Source organism: Malaclemys terrapin, chromosome 4, assembly GCF_027887155.1.
Source record: "Malaclemys terrapin pileata isolate rMalTer1 chromosome 4, rMalTer1.hap1, whole genome shotgun sequence".
Taxonomy (NCBI): Eukaryota; Metazoa; Chordata; order Testudines; family Emydidae; genus Malaclemys; species Malaclemys terrapin.
This window is the reverse complement of record NC_071508.1, coordinates 71,264,266-71,291,127: the sequence shown is the minus strand read 5'-3', so window position 1 is coordinate 71,291,127 and position 26,862 is coordinate 71,264,266. Positions and strand designations below refer to the sequence as shown.

Here is a 26,862-nt window from a genome sequence, read left to right as displayed (position 1 = left end):
AATAGTGTCTAGAGCCTGTTACCATTTGGCCATATGTAGAAATGAACTGAAGCTGTGCCATTGTTTGAAATGTTCTATCACAGTGGTCAAAGTAGCTAAAGAATATTAGACCGAGAGCACCTTCCTTCAGTTAAAATATTTACAATGTTGATTCATGACTCCATGTGTAACATATCTTGGATCCCATGCAAGGGGTACTTCAGTAGTTTTGTATTTTTGGTGATTATTTTGTAAAAGATGTTAAGTAAAATGTCTTGTTTCATTAATTATTAAGCTCAGTGAATAATATTTATTGTGCCGTTTGACATGCTGAATAATTTTTGAACAGTTTCATTAATGACAGTTCCAGGTTAAATCAATGGCGCTCAGTATAGTCAGCTAGCCATAGAACACAGTGACTTGCATATAAATCTTAAAGGTTTATTCCAAAACCAGAGTTTTACAATATAATATTTTACACTAATATTGCACTTCTCATCCAAAGATCTTGTTCTTTCCAAAGATAAGTATTCTATATCCTCTATTTTATAAATAGAGAAACTGAGGCACAGAGTAGGTAAAATGACTTGTCCAAGGTCACAAACACAGTCAGCGGCAGAGCCTAAACTGTAGCTCATGTCCACAGACTATGTGCAGTTGTAATGGGTTAGGATTACACAATAGCTAACTTACTGTTCTCCTTTTCTGTGAGAATGCTTTTGAATTGTGCTAGCCCTGCTGTCATTGCTTCTGTTACTTTGGGCTCATGCAGAGCTGGGGAAGGGGCGAGCACTGAAAAGCAAATAGAGAAGAGCATAAAATAAAAGAGCCTCTTAAGTATCAGAATTCTTCAAAGGGATGAAATTGAATTTTTTCCTGGATCTGAACAGAAATGAAAACCCTCTACATATCCTGTTGGATGTATGAAAGAAAAAACAGTAGACATAAATATTTGCAGGTAATGTAGAAGTAAATAGTCAATTTAAGAAAATCAATCCTTTTGCCCGTTGTATGGGGGAGGGGGGAAAGTAATGTGACATTTAACTCTGAACTAACCCAAATCTCTTCCTTTTGATTTCATGGATAACAGTAGAAATAAAGGAATCCTGCATATATTTTAAGATCTAGTTTATATTTTTCCTGTTGCAATGTCAGTTGACTTCCATTTTTGTAATGGATTTTCCTTATTTAAAAATATAGAAATTCTGTAACTTCCTGTGCTGCTCCCCCCATTTTTAAAATTGAAAGATTTTTTTTTTCTAATTCTGCTCTAAAATAAGGTCTTCTTTTTTTTTTTTTTTTTTTTCTTCCCTTCTTGTAGGTTAACAGCGAAAATGTAGTGAAAGTTGGCCACAGGCAGGTGGTGAACATGATTCGACAAGGGGGTAATCACCTAGTTCTTAAGGTTGTCACAGTAACCAGGAATCTTGATCCAGATGATACAGCTAGAAAGAAAGGTACATTTTTCTCTTTGCTATCTGAATTTTTTCAGGTACTGCTCTAAGGAAAACAAGATGTAGGCTGGAGACTATTTACATTATTTTAGTGACTGCTATATTATATATTCCTCATCTTAAATATGCAACAGCATTCTACTATGTAATCTACAAGCTATTTACATTTGCTGAAGAAAAAGCCAGACTTCATTTATAGGTACACCTCTACCCCAATATGACGCTGTCCTCGGGAGCCAAAAAATCTTACCGCATTATAGGTGAAACTGCATTATATCAAACTTGCTTTGATCTGCCAGAGTGCGCAGCGCCGCGCCCCCCCACCCCCCCAGAGCACTGCTTTACTGCGTTATATCTGAATTCATGTTATATCGGTTTGCGTTGTATCGGGGTAGAGGTGTGTATCTGTGCAGAAAAATATATAGTTCATTCTTGTCATGTTCATTGTTGAAGTCCATCTTCCTAGATCAGTGATTCTCAAACTTTTGTACTGGGGACTTCTTTCACACAGCAAGTCTCTGAGTGTGACCCCCCCCCCCTTATGAATTAAAACCACTTTTTTATATATTTAACACCATTATAAATGCTAACAAAGCAGGGTTTGGGGTGGAAGCTGACAGCTCGCGACCCCCCACATAACCATCTCATGACCCCCTGAGGGGTCCCGACCCCCAGCTTGAGAACCCCTGTCCTAGATTATTCTGCAATGTGCTTTTAAGATTTTATATTCAGACTTTTTAACATGTTAGAGTATTTGAGGGAGATGGAAAAAAAAATCTGTCCTTTACTTAAAGCCATTGACAAAAAGGCTGAGATTGTAAAACACGCTTGGGCTTGGGCCCGAACCCAATTCTGCTCCTATTAAAGTCCTATGAGAATTTTAATGTTGAGTTCGTTTGAAAATATTGTATCTGTGAAAATAAGAAAATGAAGCACTAAAATATTTAGCTTGACAAGTTAATAAGAAAGCAATACATTTCGAGATGCCCACTGGTTAAAACAGATTGAAACTGGATGGGTAGCTATCACCACTCTAGCCAAGGAGGAAGGGGATCTCTCCCTCAGCTTTTAGCAGAGGAAAGGGTGTTGTGCTCACCCTCCTTACCACCTCTGGAGAAGGGAGAAGCTTCTGCTTCAGTAAGAGAGCAGATATTTTGGGATGACTTGGTGTTACTTCAAACATAGCAAAATTACTTTCAGAATGTAGTATCTTCGTACCAAATAGGAGCTTTTTCATCTAAAAGCACCCCACTTATTCCCATTAAAACTAAAGAGCTAACACAAATCATGTATTTATATTAACTTCTTCAGTTTTAATGGGGATTGATGTATGGCACCCCATGTACTGAAATTAGACTATACCCATAAGAGTTGTGACCGTTTTTGGTTTTGAATCTCCCCAAATTACTTTGTAATTACACTTGATCAAGGGTACCCAAAGTTTGCTCAACCAGGAACTGCAGTAGCAACTTGTTAGGAGCCACTAGATGCACGTAATTGGTATTAATCAGAGAATATTGTTGCTGACCTCTTCAGTATAACAGTGACACGCACACTAACTTCTTTGCTCCTAATATGGATGTTCCATATTGATCAGTGTGACCTGACAGCTGAGGTCTCTCTGAGGTAATCCTACGTATTAAAGATCAGCCCCCCTCTTTCCGCCCCCCCACCCCCACCCCCCAAGCCACATCAAGCCAAGCTGTTGAATTCTGTGGGCCAGACTTTAGTCATGCCTGCACTAGTCTTTGAATGGGAAGGATCGAACAAATGAATACCAGTCCTATTAAATGCATTTCTGTTCAAAGACGTGCCTTTTGAAGAACTGCACTCTGTTTACTTTGCTTTTTAATAATTCACTGGGAATTTAGATTTTAAAAAATTAGAGTACCTAAAAAGAAGAAAATATACTGAGCCCAAATAAAGCTTACCCAGCTACTCTTTCTTCCATTATTTTTAACAATGATATTGATAGAATTGCTTTATCTTACTGCTACATGTTCCAGACATACCTAGCATTTCTTTATACTGACATAGGTTATGTTTTCTGCCCATAAATAAGGGGAACTTGTGAATTTTTGAATGTTGACACTTCCCTACAGAAGGAGAGGTTGCTAGCTTTTCTCAAGCCAAGCAGTCAGTAGTCCTCTACTAAATGATGTTGACTTTTAGCAAATTAACATCTTTATAATCCCCCTTTTGGGGGGCAAGATTATTCAGAAGGTGATGAAAAGGCAACACTTGAATCACCTGGAGGTCACAGATTTCTTTGATCCCTGTCAACCATGGTCTTGGTTTGGTAATTGTACAGAGACTATCCAGGTCTCTGTGGCTGAAGATCTCTTCCTGATGATGGACAAAGGGTCAGGTGACCATTAAATATCTCTCTCTTGTGCAGACTTCTCAACAGATTGGTTGCAAGGCCACTGGGGAAGACAGTGAGGCAGTTTGGCCTGTTGTGCAATTAGTATATTCATGACACAGCTATATATTTATCACTGAGTCTGGGCAATGCTATGTCTTTACTTTCCCAGTGTCTAACTGACAGAAGCTTCAATAACAGCAAGGTGAATGAGCCTTAATTCAGACAGGATGTAAGGGGTACTAGTTTAACTAGAGAGTATGGCATGAATTTTGTCTGTCTCCCTGATTGGTTTGCTACTCTTTGTCAAGGTGCTTCATAGTTTGGTATACTTCAGGATCCTTGATTGCGCCTGGTGTCCCCAGAAGCCCCCAGTTTTCCTATCTACTTTTGTCATGATGGAAGACCGTTTCTCTAACATATGACTCTCTTTTATGACCTCCAGATACGGTTATTTTAATTTGCTCTACAGTGTAGCACTCCTTGAAAAGCACTTGAAAGCTACACGTGGTGCAAAAAATCTAATGCTTTTCTTGTCTAGCAGTGTTAACTTTACATCACTGTTCCAAAGACTGTGCACTGGCCTATACATACAACCATACGTTTGCATTAATCTTTAAAGACCTACATGATTTGGCTCCTAGCTACCTGAGGAACCACCTCTTTTCCTATCATGACCACAGAGGTTAGCTTGTGCACTCTGATTTATGTATCTTCAGTGGAGGTTACTGAAAGCTGACCTTCAGGGCACAGTGTAAAGTACATCTGTGTCCCTGGGCTACTGCCTGAAAGGATGATATAAATTATTGTGAGGCAGACACTTTTTAAAGTTATTTTTTGTACATGTGTCCATACACAATGTGATAGGTACATTTAAAAAATAGAGGTGTATAATTACTTAGCTTAAGGATTTCTACTGTATATCATTATAAGCCTGCTGATTTTTTTGACTAACTGGTAGGAAAGCCAGAAATGGTTAGAAATGCAATCCATGAAAAGCTCTTAGGCCCTTCAGAAAGCATACTGAATGTTTTGTTTCCTGTCCCCAAAGAAATTACTGTGTACATGTATTTGATATTGCTATAATGAATATATTGGAGATAGATTTTTAAAATCTAATCAAAATGTATATTCCATGTGATAATCTTTGGCTGAATCTAAAAAGTGTATATGTGAATATACAATACTTTGGAGATGTATATTTACTTATACTGTATATCCTTCTATTTAATGCAAAGCCCCACCACCTCCAAAGCGAGCTCCAACCACTGCATTGACCTTGCGGTCTAAGTCAATGACCTCAGAGCTTGAAGAGCTTGGTAAGAAAGTGTTTTTAACAAGCATGCTGAGATAATGGAGATGTAAAGAAAACTTAAAATTATTTTAAATGAACTGCACCCTGTACAGTACATGATATAGAAAAGTTTCAGGAATGCTGCATCTCTGGAGAGTTCAAAATATGCATGATGTGCATGAGTGATTTTTTTTTTTAAATATGTGCCTTTACTGCTCTGCAAGAGAATGTTGATACATTTTTTTTATGCATCATCAAAGTTTGGCATAGTAATGCTGTATCATATTTTATTAGCTTGCTTTTTAATCTTTCAGTTCATCTAATATTGTTTTATTTTAAATTTCTGTGGCCTCTCCTTAGTGGATAAAGGTAAGTTGCCAGAAGCCATTGTTGAAAAGTTGACAGTTGTTAAAACAGTACACCTTCAACTGCAACTAGTTCTCATTAGACTCTCTAATCTGAAAATGTGTATATATTAATATCACTTTGACTCTTCTGTTTGAACACGAACTTAATAGAATATTCCGTTAACTTTTAGCAATGCAAAGTGATGAGCATTTAGTCTTTGGCTCACTAATTCTAAGTGATGTAAACGTAGGTGTCCCAGCAGTAGGGTGTATATTGTAGATTTGTATAACTGCTTGGGATTTCTGATTAAGTCTACATGGCAGGAAGAAAGGAATTTTTTTTTCCCGTTGGGTCAGGAGAAAAGTGATACTTCATCAGCCTAGACTATCAAATGTGTTATGATCTGACAGTATTTGCAAAAGACAAAAATAAATGTATGTTTAGATACAGCTATCTGGCTAGGCTAAATATCTGATGTGTCTTGTATAAAGGAACTATATCACTCACTTACTGAGTAATAGACTTGATCATTCTTAGGTCTCTTCTTGCCTTTGAATTTAACAATACAGGTTTCGTAATCATTCAGATGAAAGGAGTCAAGTCTTGTGGATAATTAACCACATTAATAAAATAACGGTGATACGTTTGAAAGCACTAACATTATGTGGAAGGAAGGACACTACCCATCTCTTAAGGGATGAAAACTCTCACTGTCTTTAAGTGGGAGTTCTGACCAAGAAAGGGGTACTGAAATGGGCCCTAACTATTCTGGGTCATATTACAACCAAGCAAAAACAAAGAATTATACTGTATTAGTTTAGGCTAGTGTGGTAATTGTACAAATCTCAGATTTTCATAGCTTTGATTATTTTTGTCATAACCTCAGTTATTTGAATGTACGTTTTTTTTTTTTTTGTCTGTTAATTACCAATGTTTTTTCCTCCAGGGTTTAAAATGTGAGACTTTTTTCCTTCATAGAGTATTAAAATTTTGTTTACTTTGAAACCATTCTGGTTTATCATGCAAATCTGCCATAAGCAAAATATTATTTATGCAGCCCTCCTACCCACCCACCGCCAAAGTCTTCCATGTCACTGTGGAGCCTGAGGAGATTCCTATATTTCTCCCTCTTTACAGTTGTAGGCTATGTCTACACTATGAGATAGGGGTGTGATTCCCCTGCTCTCATACACGTGCTTCTGCTAGCTCTTATCAACCTAGCACAAGTATAAATAGCAGTACAAACCCTCCTGAACCCCATAGGTACATACTCAGTACGGCTAAGCGGTGTTTCCACTGCCACTACGGTACACTGCTATTTATACTCGCACTTTCTCAGGGACAGGGAGCCCAAGTACAGTAACTCCTCAGTTAAAGTCGTCCCGGTTAACGTTGTTACGTTGCTGATCAATTAGGGAACATACTCGTTTAAAGTTGTGCAATGCTCTGTTCTAACGTCGTTTGGCAGCTGCCTGCTTTGTCTACTGCTTGCAGGAAGAGCAGCCCATTGTAGCCAGGGCAGACTCCAGGCACCAGCGCAGGAAGCAGGTGCTTGGGGCAGCCAATGCAAAGGGGCGGCACGTCCGGGACTCGAGCGGCAATTCGGCGCGAGTCATTCAGTCCCTCTCAAAGGGAAGGACCAGCTGCCGAATTGCTGCCAAAGAATGAAGCAGCGCGGTAGAGCAGCTGCCCAAGTGCCACCGATCGTGCCTTTTTTTTTTTTCTCTCTTCACCGCTTGGGGCGGCAACCAAGCTTCACAGTCCTCATAGCTGCAAACAGTAAATTGTTTGTTTAAAATGTATACTGGGTGTATATCTATATAATATATAGTTTTTTGTCTGGTAAAAAAAATTTCCCGGGAACCTAACCTCCCCTATTTACATTAATTCTTATGGGGAAATTGGATTCGTTTAACATCTTTTCACTTAAAGTCGCATTTTTCAGGAACATAACTACAACATTAAGTGAGGAGTTACTGTATGTATATGTGAGCAGGGGAATCATACCATTGTTCTAGCAAAGGAGGACAGGAAAGAACAATGCTTTAATTGGCTCAAAAAATTGTTGTTTTGTAGCTGGAGCTGTTCTCTACCCAAGGGTGGAGCATTCTTCAGTCCCAGCCCTACTTATCCCAGGGGATATTAATTAGCTCCACACAGTAGAGGCTTTATGGCTTTTGGCATCCTAATAAGAAACTATTTTGAGAATCAGTAAGGTACCTGCACTTTTTTTTTTTTTTAAGCATGTCTTCCCCTACACTTCCATCCAGATGGGGCTAAACAAACCCTCCATTTTCAAGGCTTCCTTGGCCCAAAGAATGCTGTTTAAACTCAATCCAGAGATACATTATCCCCTAAAAGGCTGCATAGTACTGCATAAATTCTCTCCTACAGAAATGTTCTTATTAATCCCCATTGGACAGAGGTTGGTTTATGCCCTGAAGTATGAGAGGGGGTGTGTGTATTTTTCCAAATTTATATATGTGAATAATGACATCAACAGTTGACAATAGTTCATCTAAATCTAGTAAACTAGTCTCAATGATGTCTTGTAGCAAAGAGTCCCCACTACTTATGTGCTATGTACAAATGTGTTTTCTTTTATCAGTTTTAAATATGTTGCCTTTTAATTTCATTGAATGTTCCCTTGTTATTGTATAGCAAGAAAGGGTAAAAAGGATTTCCCTTCCTTTTATATCATTCATTATATTGTATATCTCTATCCTGGCCCTTCTCTAGTCTCCTCTATAAACTAGACAGTCCTAATCTTTTCAACCTCTCCATATGGAAGTCTCTCCCATCACTTTTGTTGCCTGTCTCCGAACCCCTTCTATTTCTGCTTCTATTGACATAATAGTGCATGGGTGTCCCATCTACTGCTAACCAATGGCAGTTGCTGTTATCCTACAAATAAATTAATCCAAAGTATTAACTAATGGCATATAAAATATGTCTACAATTCATTCCACTTCTGAACTACAAGGATGTTAAATGCCCTATTTTCATAGCCCATTTATATATCGTAAAAATGCCCAAATTGATCATTTTTAATTTTAAAAAATAAATCTCACACTTCATAGCTGAGGTATCTAAGTTTTATAACTCAATAATTTTGTATATAGTCAAAGTATAAACCCTGATAAACTGGGCTATGCCACGATGTTTATGTTTAAAGTGGTTTGAAAAATACATTCACAATCCAGTTAGCATGGAGAGATTGACCTCTTAAGAATAGAAGAAAAATGTTTGTGTTCAAAAATCAGTCAAGGATTTAGCATTTAAAATGGGCTTACCTTCGGAATTGATTTACAATTCATTCCCTTTCTGTTTCCAAGCTTCAGTACGGAAGAAGAAGGGTAAGGGGAAGCATTTTGTCTCTTGTTTAATCTGTTTCTCACCTTTCCATAGTGAAAGATAATAGCATAATTATAAATGTTGGCATATGGTCCAGTTTATTTTATGGTGTCAAACGTACATTAAATATTGTATATGTTTTTAGTTATTTAGCTGATAACTTGCAAACACATAAAGAATCAACTTTCAGTCAGAAGAACACATTTGAGAAAATTTCCCTCATTTCTTCCTTTGTCTTCTCTTCTCTATCCACCCCCATTTTTCTTCTGTCTCAGATTTTTTCCCAAACCCTTCCATATCATCTCCTCAGAGTTACTGTGCTAACTGGCAATCACTGAGAAACAGTGGCAAGTAACATGATATCAGTGTAGTCCTACATCGGTGATTTCACTTGCCCTCTTAAATGGCCAAATGTTACTCACATAACCACACTGTCTGTCTCAGGAAATAGGGACTTCACACACAGCTTAAATTCTGACCTGGAGAAATGCTGCTCTGCACAATTTCAATTTTTAATATAACATCTTCCACACTGTCCCGTATGCATGAACTGATCCATAAGGCCACTACCCTCTTCTCATTTAAATCTGTCCTTGAGACCCACATTTGTTGGGATTTCTATACAGCAGTCATCCACTTAATGATGGCCAGGTGGAGGGGCAGATAGATTGACTTTTAATATTTTACCAAAATGTAAATAAACATATGTATATACAAGTTTGTTTGTGTTTAGCTGTATCCTCCTTTCCTCGCCCTTTGTATATCACTTACTTTCTTAGACTGTAAGCTCTCTTGGCAGGGACTGTGTCTTTGTGTCTGCATAGCACCTTGCCCAAGGGAGGGCCTCAATCCTGACAGAGCCTCTGTGTAATACTTCAGAATAGTTCTAATCAGTAGAAGAAAGTTATGATTGCTGATAGAGAAGATTATTTGTAGGTAGCATGCCTCTTCAGTGGTGAACTATTTCTTCTGTATTGTGTTAGGATAATACAGAGTAAATTAGTTGTTTTCTTTTTTTCTTCATTTTTGCTTTTTTAAAATCTTTCCTGACCTCCCCTCATGTTGGAACTGTTTTCTGCTGCTAGCAAGATCAACTGCTGGTACATTTATTGCTCAAGGCAAGATTTCTTAGAAACTGTCTCTTCAGAATATGAAGGAATAAACAGTTATTGGTTTTCTGACTAAGATTTTTATAGCAACAAATATATTTTCATTATATGACTATCAAGAATTTTTACATTCATTTTTGTAGGATAACTCTATACAATTAATGTTTCCTAGTTATAGTGGAGGGGACTCTTTTGTGTGTGTGTTTTTCTGTTTGGTTGAGGGGAAGGGTATAGGCTGTTGGTACTTCTCTTCAGATAGGGCTTACTATTTAACATCCATACATAAAAATTCCAGTTAGGTAATAAAAACTTTGTCATATAACCTCAAAGAAAAAAATTACCTAGGCATTATTCTAGCTTCTACTCGAGTTATCATATCATAGACCACTGAAACCTCAACAATACTAAGTCTGCTGCATTGACATTTTTCTGCTCACCACAATTGCCCACTACAGAGGGACAGCATCAGATTTCAAAACACACTTTTTTAAAGTAAGAATCCTTTCTGTTTTTTCTTTTGTTGCTTTTAGGTAAAGAATTAGTGAATGAGTGAGACTTAGCAGTCTGTAACCTAGCGAATCTCTTTATGTTGCAGAATCATGTTATAAAGCCACAGTTAGGGTGTGTGTAGGTGCCCCCATCAGTCTTGGGGAAGATCAAATAATTTCATGCATTAAATTAAAATAAGTAAAGAGGAGAAACAAATTTAAAAAGTAAAAGTGAATTTATATAACTTACGGTATATTTGTGAACAAAATTGCTTAATTGGCTATTTGGGGAAGAAAATCTTCATAATATTGCACTTCATTTATTACCCTCATGACAAAAATTAATAAAATATTAGCTAAAAGTCATCTTTCCAAGTCACTAATCAAATTACATTGAACTCTGAGTGATGTGTTTTTCTCCACCATAATTTGTCATTTTATTTCAGTAGTCATACAAATAACGTTGGAAATTTGAAATTTATATTTAATAGAATTAAGAGAATTTTGAACTCTATTCATTAAAAAAATAAATAGGTAGAACTCATTTGGCTTGTGAAAAGCTGTTTTTAATTTTTTATCTTCAATTAATATTTTGACTATTAAATTTTAGTTAAATTTTTGATTATGATACATGCTCTACATCCAAAAAGGTCCAAAGATCTCATGATTTTGCTAGCAAGGAATAGATTTGATTTATCAAGCAACTTCAGATTTTTAGGGCCTCTGCAGAGAACAGCAAGGATTAGCTGTTTTAGCAGGAGTAGAGAACTTTAAAAGGTCAAGAGAGAAACTAAGAAATGGCGATAACACAGATATAATTCCATTTTTGCTGAGCCTACCTAACACTGTGATACAATAAAGTATGGATTAGATGAGAGGAAAATAAATTTGGATTACAAAATACTGGGGTAGTGATGGCTGGAAAATTTTAGATGGTATCCTTGGGTATCCTTTTAGTATCCAATTCAAAAACAAAACATCTATTTTTGTTTATTGGGCTTAAGGTGTAAATGTAGATGTAGGACTCTCCCTACTTTTGGCCAGATTACCTGCTGGTACAATCTTGCAGGTATATAATAATCATCAGCACAGAAGTCTGACGGGTATCTGGCATCAAGTAGTAGTAGTTATTTACGAGAAAAATATCAGTTAATAGCATTCAAAATGAATATTATTGGCTCTGTCCTCCAACAAACATTCATACTCCATTCCATTACTGTTGTCCATTGTTTCAAAGGTGGCACACCTTAATGGCATCTGAAACAATGAAATCACAGAGCAAATAAATATGTGAATGCTATATTAAGGTTGAAACAAAAAAGTTAACTTGTTTGAAGAAATCATGCACAGAAGGCCCTGGATTCAGAAACCATTTTTAATTTCAACGTGGTGGAATATAGGATCGAGATTTGTCTGCAGAAATAAAATGGAAATAACAACAACACCCCTTCTGCAACTCCCTTGATAACTTCCGCTACCAACATTGATTGTAAATAGGAAAAAGGTTTTCCAGACCTTCACCAGACACTACATTGAAAGATAAGAAAAAAATGGCACTGCAGCTCCAGGTTTAATGAAGAGTACCTGTAGAATGTTCTTGTAAGTAATATATTTTTGTTACTTATTGGAAGTGTTAGTTGATATTGTAGTCAGAAGTAATGATAATGAATCTTTGAATTGTTACCATTACTTAGGACATGCCGTAATGGTTTTTGAGGACAGTATTCAGAACTTGTATGCCTCTGTTATTTTTGTGATTATAGATATTCTGCCCTCGTTTATACTGATGTAGCTAAGAGTGATTATTTAGACTTTAGAGAATTTACTGTGGATTCACACCAGTGTAGCAGAGAATAGAATCTGGCCCATATATTTGCCATAGCTATGTTTTTTTTAAATATTAAATAGAAAAGTATTTGGAGTAAGAGTATTGGGGGAAGAAAAGACTCAGTTTACATTTTCAAGTATCCATAATTTTGGGTGCCCAACTGTAAATGCTTTGAGTCTGACTTTTCAGAAACAAACTCTGGCAATTTCATCTGAAGTCAGTAGGTAAACAGTGGGTGCTGAACACTTCTGAAAGTCAGGGTCTGTGTCTCAAGTTGGGCACATAAAATTGTCCCTCTTGAAAACGTTGGCTGTCGTGAATAGAAATGAGAATTTTTTAAGTCTCCACATTAGCTGTCAGTTGCAATCAGTATTATTATTATGAATTTTTATTACTTTAAAACGCATTAATCTGATTATTCCTAAACATGAAGCCCTTTCATAACAGGTACTTAGTTGTTTTTCTTTGCCACAGAACAGCAATTGAAGAAGGTTTCCTCACATCCAAATAAGACAACAGTGTGGGAAAAGCTGGAAAAAAAATCGTAAGTGTTCAAAGGAAACCGTTTTTGTGGCATTTGTGGCCATGTGAGTGGGGATGCTCTGGCATTTGTGAGAAGAAAATTCTTATGAGTTATCATCAATTAAATATGTAGTACTGTGTTCAGAGCAGCGGGCTCTTTATGAGCAGTAAAAAAAAAAAAAAAAAAAGGGCAGAGATGTTTCCAGTGTGATACAATTGCATAAATAGAAAAGTGTTTTTTTTTTTTTTTTTTTTTTAATATGTTCTTTCTCTCTTTCAGGAACCAGGGAGATGCACGACAATCTCCCGCATCTCACCAAAAAAAATTTTTTTTTCTTGACATTTCCCTTTTTTCTTCAATTGTTCATTATTCCATGTTCATTAACTTCTTATAAAGCTTAAAATAAATGTTTTGGATAACTCGTGGTGGTCTGATTTTCTTTCCTTGGTGTGAAAACAACATGTCTCCCAGGATATAAGATTGCAAAAATGACTTAATTTCTTTTATTTCTTTCTGTGTGTCTTAATTTTTCTTTTTCTTTTTCCTTGACTGAGCCCAGTTTTCAAATGCTGTCTCTTAAACATGACATTCAAATGCCATTTTCTGTTCTCAATCCTTAAAATCCCACCTGGCTTGCAGGATGTGGAATGGTTTTTTGTTTTTATTTTCTGTTCCTTTTTTTTTTTTTTTTTTTTGTATACAGGGACCCAGTGATACACAATGACCTTGCAAGGTAGGCAACTCCTTGTAAGGTAGGTTGAATTTTAAGGCTTTAGGCACATTTTAAATGCCTTTGTGCTTCTTGGATATTGGACATACTGTTAAAGAGATGGTGCTTGAAAATTGGGCCTATAATAAGAATTTTAACATACTAAAAATAGCACTTGTCCGTATCTGCCTCTCTTAGAATTATCTTTTAAGGGTATGATATGTTCATAATACGCAAACATGATCTATATGCACTGGGGTGAAAATACTGAATCATAAAAGTACATATAATGCCTGCTTGGAAAAATAGCCTAGATTCCTCTTAATTGTGAATAGATATATGCCAAATACTCTTATGTATCATGTTTTGATGTTTATAGGTGATTGATTTATATGTTTGTTTAATCTGTTGTTACCAGCAAACAGTTTTTATGTTTTAATATTTATTTTTAGATATTTTATCTTTTTCTTGGTCTTCCAGTATAATGGGAGGTATTTCAAAACAAACACGTTGTATTTCTATCCAATTTTCTTAAAAGGAGACTTTTTTTAGATGGTTTGTCTTTACTTTCATGCTGTTTAGAAACTGTAGCTTATTTGGAACTATGTTGTAAAAGCCAGAATTACTTTCTCCTTTTACTACCCACTGAAGTTAAATTTTCTGCATAGTATTTGCCCCGTGGTAAATGTTTGAAACTGGTGTTATAATTAGGGTGTGATCCTGCAAACTGCTGTTTGAGTGGAGTCCTGTGGCCACATCGAGCATCTTGCAAGTTGGTGGTCCACATTTGTTCCTGATTAATATATATGTCCGCTGTGGCAAATTCTCCACCATGGAGCAATTTAAAATTATGTTATCTATGAACATCGGCCTAACTTTGAATAGAAAACTGCAAATATTTTATTATTCTGTATAATTTTTTTGGCTCAGGTATCTTTTTAAAAAAGAAACTGTAGAGGCCATTTGAATCTGACATAGACTAGTCACTTAACCTATTCAGTGTTTTAAAACCTTAGCATTACTGTATTCTTCTATTTTAAAAGAATTTGGCAGATTTTGATGGTTTATATTGTTTTCTTATCACAAGCGAAAATCCCAAATTGCAAATTTGGATCTGGATTTTACCCTTCAGGGTGGCGTTTCAGAATCAGGGTTTTGGCTGAGGCCATCCCTGTTATCACCCCATGCACTAAAGAGATGGCTATACTTCAGTCTTCCTTGCTAAATGTTCTTCTTTTGAGCTAATTTTTTGTCCACCCAATCATACTTGTATAGGTAACTAAGGCTAACAGTTTCCAGCATGACTGCCTAAAGTTAGTAATGCAATTCTATCTTTAGACACCTGCATAAGTGAGTGGCCTGATTTTTCAGAGGTGATGAACATCTACTGGGCACACAATGGGGATTGCAGGTGTTCAACCCATCACAGTCCAGCCATCTACTTAATTAGATGCCTAACTTTAAGCATGCAAGCTTGTAAATATTGGCCTAGACCCACTGTACTTCACGTACCTAATTTGCACTTACTTCTGATTCTGATCTCTCTGCTAAAAACAATGAAAATTCTCCATAAACCAAAAATATTTGCACAAAAGCTGTTAAATTTTTGACAAAAAATAAATGCACATAGTTGACAAACAGATTTTAAAAATACACATGCATTCCAATACCTGTGCATAACTGAGTATACCTTTGATTCCAGTACTATCTAGATTCATCTAGTTGTTCCAAGGGAGGGGTTATATAATAAGGTATATTTGTCCCATTGCCATTTGACAAAGACAAATAAGTGCTTTTTGCAGATTCATGACAAGAAAAAAAGCAGCCTACATTGTGTGTGCTAGTGAAAGCAGTGAAATTGAGATGAACTTTGCAATCTTACATTTAGATAAGGCAGTGCATCAAGAATTTCTGTTCTTTAAATACATGAAGGGGTAAGGTTTCAAAAGCATGAAAGTGCGGGAGGGATGGGTGCACTAGATGGCCATCAGTTTTCAAAAGAAAAATGTACATGCAGAATCTTTAAATATGGTTGATTGCAGATGCTAGAAAAGGTGGGTGAAACCACAGCATGAAGATGCAATTGGCATTGCATTAAGTTTTGTATAATTGATTGTGCCTGGCACAGTTTCTGTCTGTATCTATCTTAGGTATTTACAAGGCACCTATCACCTTGGTACCTAAGCAGTTTGAAAAATGCACCTGCAACAGGAGGCATGATGCAGATACAGGCAGAGGCCCTGGTCCAGAGCAGCAGTGGCAGGTCCCAGGAAGCTCCTCAACTGCATTACAGCTGTTGTTGAGCTCCTGGCTACACTTGTTGTGCCCAAGGAACATCTCCACCTACCTGTCAGCAGGAAGACGCTGCCCCACAACTCAAGTCCAACAACTCCATTTGTGGGGAAAACTAAAGATAATGGAAATGGCAACGATCCAGTAGCAGAGGTGAAAAAGAAATTGTGGGATTTGAAAAGGAGGGATTCTTAAAGAGCAGCACACTTCAGGGGAGGGATCCACTGCCAGTCCAAGTGGCAGGTAAGGCACAACACAGGCTTAAGTCTCTCAAATTATCTCAGATGAACAAAAATTAATTAAATACTTCTGCTGTCCCTAGAGTCTGTCTGCTATCCAATGCCCAGTGTAGCCTGTCCTCTGTTCTTGGCCTGCTATCCCTACAGCTGGGTAGGCCTTGCAGTTGTCTTTGGATTACAAACCAGAAAACACAATGTAAACAATCTCCAGCATTCTAAATATGTTTACTGGCAAACTGGAAGGACTGATACCATGCAAGTGTGACAACGCCTTTCATGGTGCAAGGACCCAGCACTACAAGGCAGTACTCCAACACCATGACCTTATCCATGTCTCCAGAGACCTGGTACAGTCCTGCCTCCTGGCACTATTTAGCAGACGTCCTGCCTGCAGCATCCAGAATATGTAGTTTGCTATATACAGAGTAGGGATTGGGAAAACACAAAATAATGAACACAGAGACATGACAAATGTGTCACTCTGGCCATCAGAAGAAGTTACTGCATTGCATAAGCTACCACATCAGAAAAGACTGATCGAGTGCAACAGGCACATGAAAGTGTCAGTACAGTGTGCACATAATCAGCCAGTCCTGTCCTGTTTGCCAGAGAAACAGAGGACTCATTTGACAACACAGAGGAGAGGGAGGCCTATAACACTGGGTCGTTAGTCACGATGCACAGGCCAGCTTAAAGAAATAGTCAGGTCCGTTGATAAATGCAATAGAATCAGTAGGCTGAAGCAGAAACCATCCCCCAGAGATCTGATTTTGATTTTGGAAAACAGGTGCATACTGTGTGACCAAACATTAAACTTAAAAGGGCAATGGGCCCTAAACTGCCAGATCCTTGGTATCTTTCCCCGCTCACCATGTGCGCACTCCTTTCTTACTTCCTTACTGGACAGATTGGGCTATGGCTAAAGTCTCATTGTGTCAGGGCAAGGTGGGATCAGTGACATGGAATGAGTCCAAAATTCATGAGACCATCAAAGCTTGTTGCTTTACCCCTTAAGGTATTTGTATGCTGCCAGGAAATAAAATGACTTTGTCAGAGGTGTAAGCCAGGTGTTTAACGGTGCAGTCTTATGTACTACTGTGAACAAGCAGGCTGCCAAGCTGCCTTATGTGGGTACAGGCATTATTTGATTGGATGCAAATTATCATTGAGGTCAGAGGGAGTCTGGACAGTTCCTCACATTTCCCTTTGCCATTGGCATTGCATCATGGGCAGCCACAACATGGTGCTTGTGCCCACTATGTTTAAAACTTCTTTTAAAAAGAGAGAAATGTTGTTTAAGCCAGTTAAGAACAGAATTGGTTTGTTGATTCACATTTTTTTGATATTTATGGTCTCTGTTGCACCAATGACCTGGCATATTTACTGTTGCTCATGAGGAGTCAGCCGATTGCCAGGAGGTAGGGTTGAGGCAGTTAGTTCAGGTAACAGTTTAACTTTGATTTGAATCCTCCTGTCACCAGTTATCAGCACAGTGAGCCACTTGGCCATCCATTCCTCCAGCTGAGCAGTACAGTTTCTAGGCAAACTGAATTTTCCATTTCCACTATGGTAGCTGACACACAACTTTCACAGTTCCAATATAGCAGCTGGTGCCATTATATTAATGAGTTCCAGTCTGAATTTATCAGGGCAACCTTTAGTCATCAAGGAAAGGATTTCTTGGGCAGAAACTGATACCTTCGACACTGGTGTGAGCTCTTGACCCGGAGCTAAAGTTTCCATGATTGCCCTGCAATGAATGAAAGTATGTGTAAGGCTATGCCTGTGATGCCCCCATGCCCATATTTAATAAAGCTTACAAAAACATAGTTACCTTTGTTGGTTGAGTGCTTTGTTATGAATAATATAAGTTATGAATTTAGTCCCTTTTTCATTAGTGGCTAGTTAGCAAACCTATCCCAGTATCTGTGAATGTATTCATTATTCATAAGTATTCGCCAATAGTTTTAATAACTATCTATCAGCCCATTAGTTATTCACAAACTGTTTAGAATATATGTCATTTGTGTGGTGATGATACTATGCCAGATGATACTGTTTCAGCTCCCTGACTTGGAGACAGAAAATATTTAAGTAGGAGAATGACAAATTGTAAACTTTCATAATTCCGTTTTTAGAGAAATAACCACTTGTGCTAATATTTGTGAAACTTTCCAGGGTCATGGACACTTTCATAAATATGCCCAAATATGTGCAAACAACAAAAATAATGCCCCCCCCCACCACCAATCAAACTAAACTAAGTGATGACAAAAATATTCACAAATTAGTGGGTTTTTTTCAGTTTTTACACTTTTTAAAAAACATTATTTGACTCGTTCTATTATTTACCATTGTTAGGAGGGCTCTGTTCAAAGTGCTTGTCAGGAGAATGGAGTATTCAAATATGGGGAAATTTCTGATGATGTATCAAAAGAATGACTCACTTTGTATGACCAATGGCACAACTAAAATATATATTCCCTTTATCTCTCTGATTCCATACAAATTAACTGGAATGTGTGTTTGCTTTGTGTGGTAAAAAGAAGTCCCCTGTTTTTGCATGTCTACTCTAATAGAGAAGTGTTGAGAATTAATTTCATGGTCCTACACTGTAGCTGCTAAAAGATATTTGCTAAAATATAAAAGCTGTGGGTGTCTTAGGGGAAATAGAATTGCAAAGGCAGCAGGTATTACAGAGGGATAATGTCAAAGTTCCTTTCAAAATTTTCATGCTGTGGAAGAGCCAATGATTGCATGACAACTTGTCCCTGATATTCATTTCCATAAGGAGCTCATACCTTTTTACAAATACAATCTCATCCTCACTTTCCATAAAACATGCAACTGGACAGTCCAATCAGACACAGACCGAATGTGAATACTTTGAATGTGAATACTTTAAAGTAGTGAATATATTAAATGCACAAATAATATCCAGCATAAAAATTAATCAAATTATATTAAATCATTAACTGTAAGTAGCCCTTTAGATAAATATAATACTCAAGGCATTCAGATAGTGAGTGATGAGGACCCTAAAGATAATCTAGACAGACAGGGATGTAGATGTGTAAATGTGCTGATTGAGGGATCCTTGGATCTCTGAGAAGGGGTCCTAAAAACCAAGAACAAAAATATATATAAAAATCACCCCAGGAACTCCTGAACAAACAATAAGCCCATTAACAAAAATGATTAATCTGATCTCAAAAGCACCCATCAGTCAGAAATGCACAACTCCAGCTGAAGTTCTTAAGAGTAGCACATGGTGTGTATCAAAGAGCAGAATGTAGTCCTCAAAGAGCAATGTTTTCCTAGACTGAGGTGCCAGGCCATAGATATGGCATCCTAGCACTAACACTACAGAACAACCAGTTAGTGCTGATCAGCAGCTGTTGTTACTTAGATGTGATAGTCTTACAGTGATGCTTCCACATAGCCCTTGCCTGAGAGTGAAAAATGCAAGCTCTTTGGGCTAAATTATTGTATTATTTAGATGAACAGCCCCAGATAAATTTCTTATAATCAAATTGTCTCCCCAAAACATGTGATAGACTCATTACTTATTTGTTTCAAGCATGAAAAGGGTGAGGGTTCCAGCCACAAATGTGAACAAATCAAAAATGGTGTTGAGTAGATCCTACTGTAATGAGAGCCAATGATTGATGTGCGTGCAAAAAGTCTAGTCATTTTCAGTTGATGGGAGTATATTTTTATATATGGGTGGATTTAGATTAAGCACATTTGCAATGTCCTCTTCAATAGCATAATTAACCACTCCTCCTTCCATATTAAATTGTGCACAGGGAAGCACTTGCACCCACATTTCCACCAAACGTCCTCAGTCAAGGGAAGACACAGCCAGGAGAAGACACACAAAATGAAGTTTATCTTACATGAAAAAAAAAAATCCTGGTGAGCAATGTCCTCAAATAGGATCACATACTGTTTGGAGAAAGCAGTGAGAAAATAATGCATACAGAAAAGATAAGGCTTGGGAGGCCATTGCTCACAGGATAAATGCTGTTGGCAACCACAGTTGCTCAACAGCTATGATTGGGGTGGGGGACCCAAAACACTGGGGGTGGAGGGGTGATATGAAACGTCGGACAAAAGAGAAGATAGCCAGCAGTGCTTCAGAACAGCAAAGGGCTACCACACAGGCCAGTGGTGGAGCACATCTGACACCACAGGAGACTCAATTGGACAATTGACCCTGAGCTCATCACAGGGATTTCTGACTGTGACACCACTGCAATTCATAGGTGAGCTTTTTGAGAGGTTCACTGACACTTTGTCACAATCACAATGAGGTGTATTGGTAGTTATGCCGTGGGATCCAGCACAGTTGTGTGTGTTATGGGTGCAGGACAATGTGCACTTATATAAAGTGGTTAGTAACTTCAACTGCCACATACCCAGTTCAGCCACTAAACTTTAGTCTGCCCTTCTGTTTGCCCAAACACAAACACTGTGGTTTTCCCAATTGGCTTCTTTCTATGTGTTGTCCAATGCATGTAGATTCCTCCATCTTCCTGGCCTCAGATACAGTGGTTGTTGCTCCTCTATTTGATTGCCAGATGTCACTGGGGAACAAGATGGGGAGGTTCCTGGATGCTCGGGGCAACCCAGACGTCAGAGAGCGAGCTCACCCTCCACGCCTGAACAAGAACAGGAATCTTCAGAGCCTGCTTCCGATGAAGATTCACCAGCCAGAACTACAGAGAGTTGGCAGTGGCCATTGTCGTCATCAGAAACGCACAGCAACGTTGGGGAAGATTTTGAGGGATTTCAAACACCGGAGCGGACTCCAGAGTGTACAATGGACATACAGTCTCCTGGGGATCAGTCACTCAGTAGGACTCCTCAGTTTGAAAGTGACTCTCCTGAGGAGGAGGGGAATGATGAAATGAATGAAGAGCACCATGGTGTTCAGCCTGTCCCTAGGGATCAGGGTTGGAGAGGGCAGCCCCACCTAACAGAGGGGGAAAGGCTGTTGATGGAAACCAACAGTAGGATTGTGCAGCTGCTGGAAAATATCAAGAGGGAGCATGCACAGTCCATGGGTCTCATGTCACAGTCCATGGGCCGCATGGAGCTGCAGCTAGGCATTGTGGCTACATCCACAAGAGCCATCCATAACTACCTGTCTGAGATTTTAGCTTTCCTCAAACAGCCAAGGACGCAGGTCCTTGAAACACGTATCTCCCAAAGAGCCACCCCCCATGTTGAGTTAACCAGTGCCTCGACATGGACTGGTGAGGATGCAGTGGCAGCCTCCACTGTATACTTACCAGGGGATCAAGGAACAAGTGTCTCTCGAGAACCACCACAGGCCACTGTGCCTCGTCGCAGTGGCCGGCTGCAGAGAGCCATAACTGAGAGGGCCTCGTTGCCCATGCCTACACGCCAGGCAAAAGGGGGAGGGAAGAAAAAATAATCACAATAACGATAGGATTTTTAGGGTTTTTTTATGTGCCTGTCCTTTTAATTCTTAGCCATAAGGCCATGAGTGGCAGAACTCAACCATTTCTACATTTTGGCTAACATTGTATTCTGGCTGACTAGATTAGTCTAACATTTTGTAGTTTATATTTGCATTGTTAACAATGTGTGCTGCTGGTATTTGAAGAACATTTGCCTCTGTTCTTTCACTTTAGCCTCATGAGAGCATTTTTTTACACTGTGCCAGACATTCATTGCTTTTCTTACAAATACAAGTCATTTCTTGAGGCAGCTGTTTTTTGAGGTTTTTTTTCTTCATTACCCCCATCCCCTCTGAGCAAGCATTATGGACTTCGTGGTAAGTATACAGGTCTTGGCAATACTAGCCTCAGAAACTGTGTTCAATCAGTCTTTGCCTGGTGTTTCTGGCATGCTGGCCTGAGGTGTTGGGGTTAGCCTGTAAGTGCCTTTTTGGATCATGATCATTCTTATCCTCTGTGGGTCTGACAAGGTCAATCTCTAGCCCTTCAGGTGGAGCTAGTCCACATCTCTTGGCTATGTTGTGTAATATGCAGTCTTGCCAGGATTATATGGTATATTGTGGGGCCTGTACAGTGATGTGCCACTAGGCACCTGACTCTCATTTTTAGAGTTCCTTCTTCAATGCATCTGGTGGCTTGATGGGTGGGCAGCATTATAATTTTCCTCTGAGAGAGTCAGGGGATTTGGAACAGGAGTCATTAGCCATGTCTTTATGGGATAAGTACATTTTCTTCAATAAATAAATATATTATTGCGGGGAGACCGACCCTAGTAATACCACAGATATTAATTTAAACATCACAATGCTACTTACCTAGCAGCCAGACCTCCTGAGAATGTAAGAGTCATGACATGCTGTTGGGCACTGTGCTACTACGTCTGTGATTAAAACTTTTGCATCACAAATGACCTGCACACTGATAGAATGGAACTCCTCCCCGTCCCTTTAGGCCATCTAATTTCCTGAGGGGAGAGTGCCCTGAGCAAAATATAGGTGTGATCAGTTGCACGCAGGACATATGGAAAATGCACTTTGGAATACAATTATTTTATGACTGTTGGTGCTGTCTCTCTCGGGGAAATTTAATACAGTGGCACTCAGAAATTGCTGCATGCATGCAGAGGCATCAGACTGGCTTATACTTGTGATATCTCTGTGGTCCTCTGAAAGGTTCCAGTTATCAAGAACCCCTTGAGCAGTCTCAGGTGTAGCATGGCACCTGTGTTTGACTCTCCAGATCCCCATGTAAGTTTTCATTAAAATTCAGGAGAGTTTGATTGTCAAACGTACTGAATTTCTCCTCTGACAAATGTTGGACATTAATCTTTGTCCTAAAAATCCTGTCCTACGGATGCATTCGGGCTGTACTCTGGCTGCTGAGCCAATGGACACTTCTCTTCCCTTTCCCCTTCTCTGAGACTGAAGTTGGTCAAAATGTGAGCAGGAAACATTTTACTACTGTATTAATTAGCCACAAACTGCTCCTCATAACAGTTTGTTTTGCTTGTGGCTGCATTTTGCTAAATGACTGGGTTAATGATGAAATGCCACTGGTGTGGACTGACCCCTGGTGTAGGCATGTTGCAGATACATTTTCTAGTTCAAAATATTTCTCCTATGACCAACTGCATGCAGGTGCTCACCCTTTAAGAATTCCATTTGGGTCCACTTTCTTGGCCATGCCACCAACACACCACTCGTGCCAGGTGTAAATTCTTGCACCTGCATTTCATTTGCGCCCCATCTGTGCCTCTTCTAAATTTTGTTTTGTTAAAATTGTTTATATAGGTAGCCTCATAAATAAATACATTTCCAATATCATCATGTGAGAGCCCCTCTTAGTGGTGCAAGAATACATATTACAAAAATATGTCAAAACACAAAAAAGGAGAGGGGGGAGGAGAAGTCCACTAGCAAAGTTGACAAAAAGTGTTCCAGTGTGCTGCCTTTTGAAAATGCATTACTGGCACAAACATAGTTTGCACACTACAACTGCGGACGTGAACAACCTATTTTAAGGGTACAGCCCTTTGAAAAATTTGCCCTAAATATCTACTTTTTATTTATTTTGGATGAGTTTATAGTGGAATTACATAGAAGTCAAGAAAAGGCCAGTTGACTCTCTTGACATAGGTAGCACATATCTAATAATATAATGAAAATGTATTTATTTACATAGTGCTGTCACTTTAAAAGTGTGGTGGAATGTGGGGGCCATATATTAAGATTCTGGTGTATTCTGCAGGACCCGCCATGTAGCTGCTACCATTTTGGATTACTTTTACTCCACCCCACATACACCCTAGCTGCTTTGGAAGCTTCAAAATTTTTGTTCTAGTTTTAAAATGCCATCTTACTGCTCTACATTTGTGCTCTGATCAAAGACAGCAGTGCAAAAGGACAAGTTGGGCATCATTTGCAACATTGCCTCTACTGCAGTTAGAACCACTGCTAGGTGCAAAATGCCCCTAAAAACACTTTTTTGCAGAACAACTTAATCATATCAACTTCTCCCTCACCACTCCAACTTGCTTCAGCTGTTCTCAGCTACGACTGGAAAGGAACCAAATACAATTTGAATGGGAGCAGCTATAGGGTGAGAAGGACTGAGGAGCTGACAACATTAAAGCTGTAAAATCGCAAAGAATAAAGTTCCCCACAAGCTAATGTGGTAGCAATATCAGATTTTGTTAGGAAATCTGTACAAACTGATATTGTGGTCAGGTCAAATACTAAGATCTGACTTCCAGTATTGTCTTGCAAAATCAGTACAGTTGGAGATTATGTATGTTTCATCCCCTAAATGAATATTTCCATGCTTTTCAAGTGTCTGTCATAGCCTCATCATTCTTTCCCTGTAGTTTTTTTGTTGTCTGAAGAGGTGTATGGTTATGTGTCTGTTCAAAATAAAGGGAATACGTTTTTATATGGTATATTTGTTATTTACAGATTTTGGGTGTCTAGGGCTTCAGTCCCCAAAACACCCCTCTGTCTGGATCCCAAGAACAAGTATTTGGTCTTCTGGGATCATATAAAGGGCTGGAGAGATGTAACATGAAATTCCCATGCCCTTGTTGTGATCAATGGTAGATACCCCTAAACTTGATTCTGCAACCTAGCCATATTTTTTTCTGTGTAGCTCAAATGCTTAAGGCTAAATCCATGGCTTTCTGATACCTTTTGCCCATCAGAAGGTTACAGGTATTTTCTTCTGGAAAGTGCACAGTTTGAATTACTGTTAAGACCATATGGAATGTGATTTTTAAAAAATGTTTATTTTATTTGCTTGTGAAGGTTTTAAGCGTGTTTTTTTTTTTCTCTCCTCTCCCTGGATGGTCTATTATGTGAAAAGAAATAAAGCAAACAAAAAATGTAATATTAACTCCAGTGGAAAGCAGACAGTAATACTTCCGAGTAAGCCAACCACCTACAACGTTCAACTTAATAATTCTAGCAGCTGTTCCTCTCCTGCTCTCTCCCTGTCACCCAGTGCTCCAAAAGTCTCCTCTCCCAGAGCAACAGTCTTCCAAGCAGAGAAGGCTGAATGTAGTTCCTCCATTTATGCACCAGCCAGAGCTGGTAGAGACAAATCTCTCTTCCTCTTGCCTACTTCCTGTCCCTTACCACACTCCTAGAGCCCAAGCGTGGCTGCTTTTCCAGTGAGGGATCAAGCTCAAATCTGATACTTTGCATGGTGGTGCCACTTCTAGACCCCTGCACAGCTGTTTTTAAGTCGGTAATAAGCTAATGCACTAGTTTTTATTTTCTCCTAAACTAAATTATCAAACCTTTGAGATGCAGACATACCATACTTAATTCCTGAAAAGTAAGGTGTGGCTTGACTAATTCTTGTAAAAATTTTAAGTTGTGGAAGCCTAAGACCAGAGGAGCTACCAGGCTAAGGAATCACTTCTAGTTGGTTCTAGTACATTACTTCTGTGAATATACATAGGTTGTGTGACTGGTGCCCTACTGCTTTAGAGAAATTAAAAAGAAAAATGCCATCCTAGCTTAGCATGATTACCGGCCTTGGGGTAGTACATATAGTGCCAGTTTGTAATCTGTGAGTTCACAGGAACAAAAGATAGGATGAAAGGGGCATTGTGAAGGCTGTTGGTTAGAGCATAAGTTTTGGATTCTAGTCCAAGTTCAGAGACTGAATCATTCAGTGACCTTAGACAAGTAACTTAATTACTCCGTGCCTCAATTTCCCAACCTGTAATAAGGGAGTTTTAAGACTATGGTTGATTGCATAGTGATTTGAGATCCTTGGACTTAAGGCATTATATTAGTGCTAAAAATATTAAATACTATTACTGCTGCATTTGGTTTATAGTCACAACTGGAGATGGGCCTGGGTCCAAACACTCCTGAACTTGGAGGGATCTCACATGTTCACAGATGGTTCCTATCACTATATAGCATGCTGAATCAAAATCCCAGTTCTGAACCACTGTTCCCCAGAGTTGGGAAAGTTCTGATCCAGATTGGAATTTTCTCTATTGGGCCCATTTCTGACCACAAATATATGATTGTTTTAACCAAAACTAATATAAAGCACATTTAAAGTTTAATTAAACAGACATGGAGCAGTTTCCAATAATGCTAAATTATATTGTTTAATAGACTGACATGATGAATAGATTAGGAAGTAATTACTGGAGAAGAAGAATAGACATAAAGAGCACTTTTGAAGTACTTGTTATTGTCCAAAATATCACTGAAATTCTGGTGACTAAGTACTGTCTGCTTATCGCTATGTGAAACAGTGCTCTACGGGTTCATTATCTCTAAAGGTCTTCTTTCCGTTTCTATATAGATATTCTCCCTTCACATTTTGAAGGTTTGAAGAAGAGGATTGTTTTTCGAGTCACACTAAGTAAACATTAAATGCATGCAGGCTTAAAACTAAAGCATGCATGTTACGCAGCAGCAATAAATAAGTGCTCGGCTTGCACGACTTTTGATGCTCAAGCATTGCCTTGTTAAAATGCCAAAAAAAAAAAAGCCACCCTTTTTCTTTGCATTTTTTTGAAAAGTAAAACTCTTCCTTTGACCTTGCAATAGATTAGATTTTCAGTCTTTGGACAAATTATATTTATTTTAGTGAATACTTTTATGTTACAGATAAAGTGGATGAAATTGTACCAGTTTCCAAGCCATCAAGAATTACAGACAATGTAACTGTGGACTCAAGAGTGGCAACGATTAAACCGCGGCCTTCCAGTAGATGCTTTCCTTCAGCTACAGATATGAATGTGAGTGGTGACTACTAAATTCTTGTTTTCACTTATGAAGCTGTGGCTCTAATTAGTTAGGGTGACCTGATGTCCCGATTTTATAGGGACAGTCCCGATTTTTGGGTCTTTTTCTTATATAGGCTCCTATTACC

At 38.5% G+C, this 26,862-nt stretch overlaps 1 protein-coding gene across 2 annotated transcripts in view; it reads left to right on the top strand.

The window, feature by feature from the left end:
• The window catches only part of SHANK2 (SH3 and multiple ankyrin repeat domains 2), a 638,838-nt gene that overhangs the window by 589,333 nt on the left and 22,643 nt on the right, over nt 1-26,862 (top strand). The window contains exons 19-22 of one of the 2 annotated variants that reach the window (XM_054026918.1): nt 1,301-1,436; nt 5,034-5,114; nt 8,773-8,793; nt 26,598-26,728. In XM_054026918.1, coding sequence (XP_053882893.1) covers nt 1,301-1,436; nt 5,034-5,114; nt 8,773-8,793; nt 26,598-26,728 — 369 coding nt within the window. The remainder of the gene's footprint in view (nt 1-1,300; nt 1,437-5,033; nt 5,115-8,772; nt 8,794-26,597; nt 26,729-26,862) is intronic. The other variant, XM_054026919.1, reaches the window with a different exon arrangement.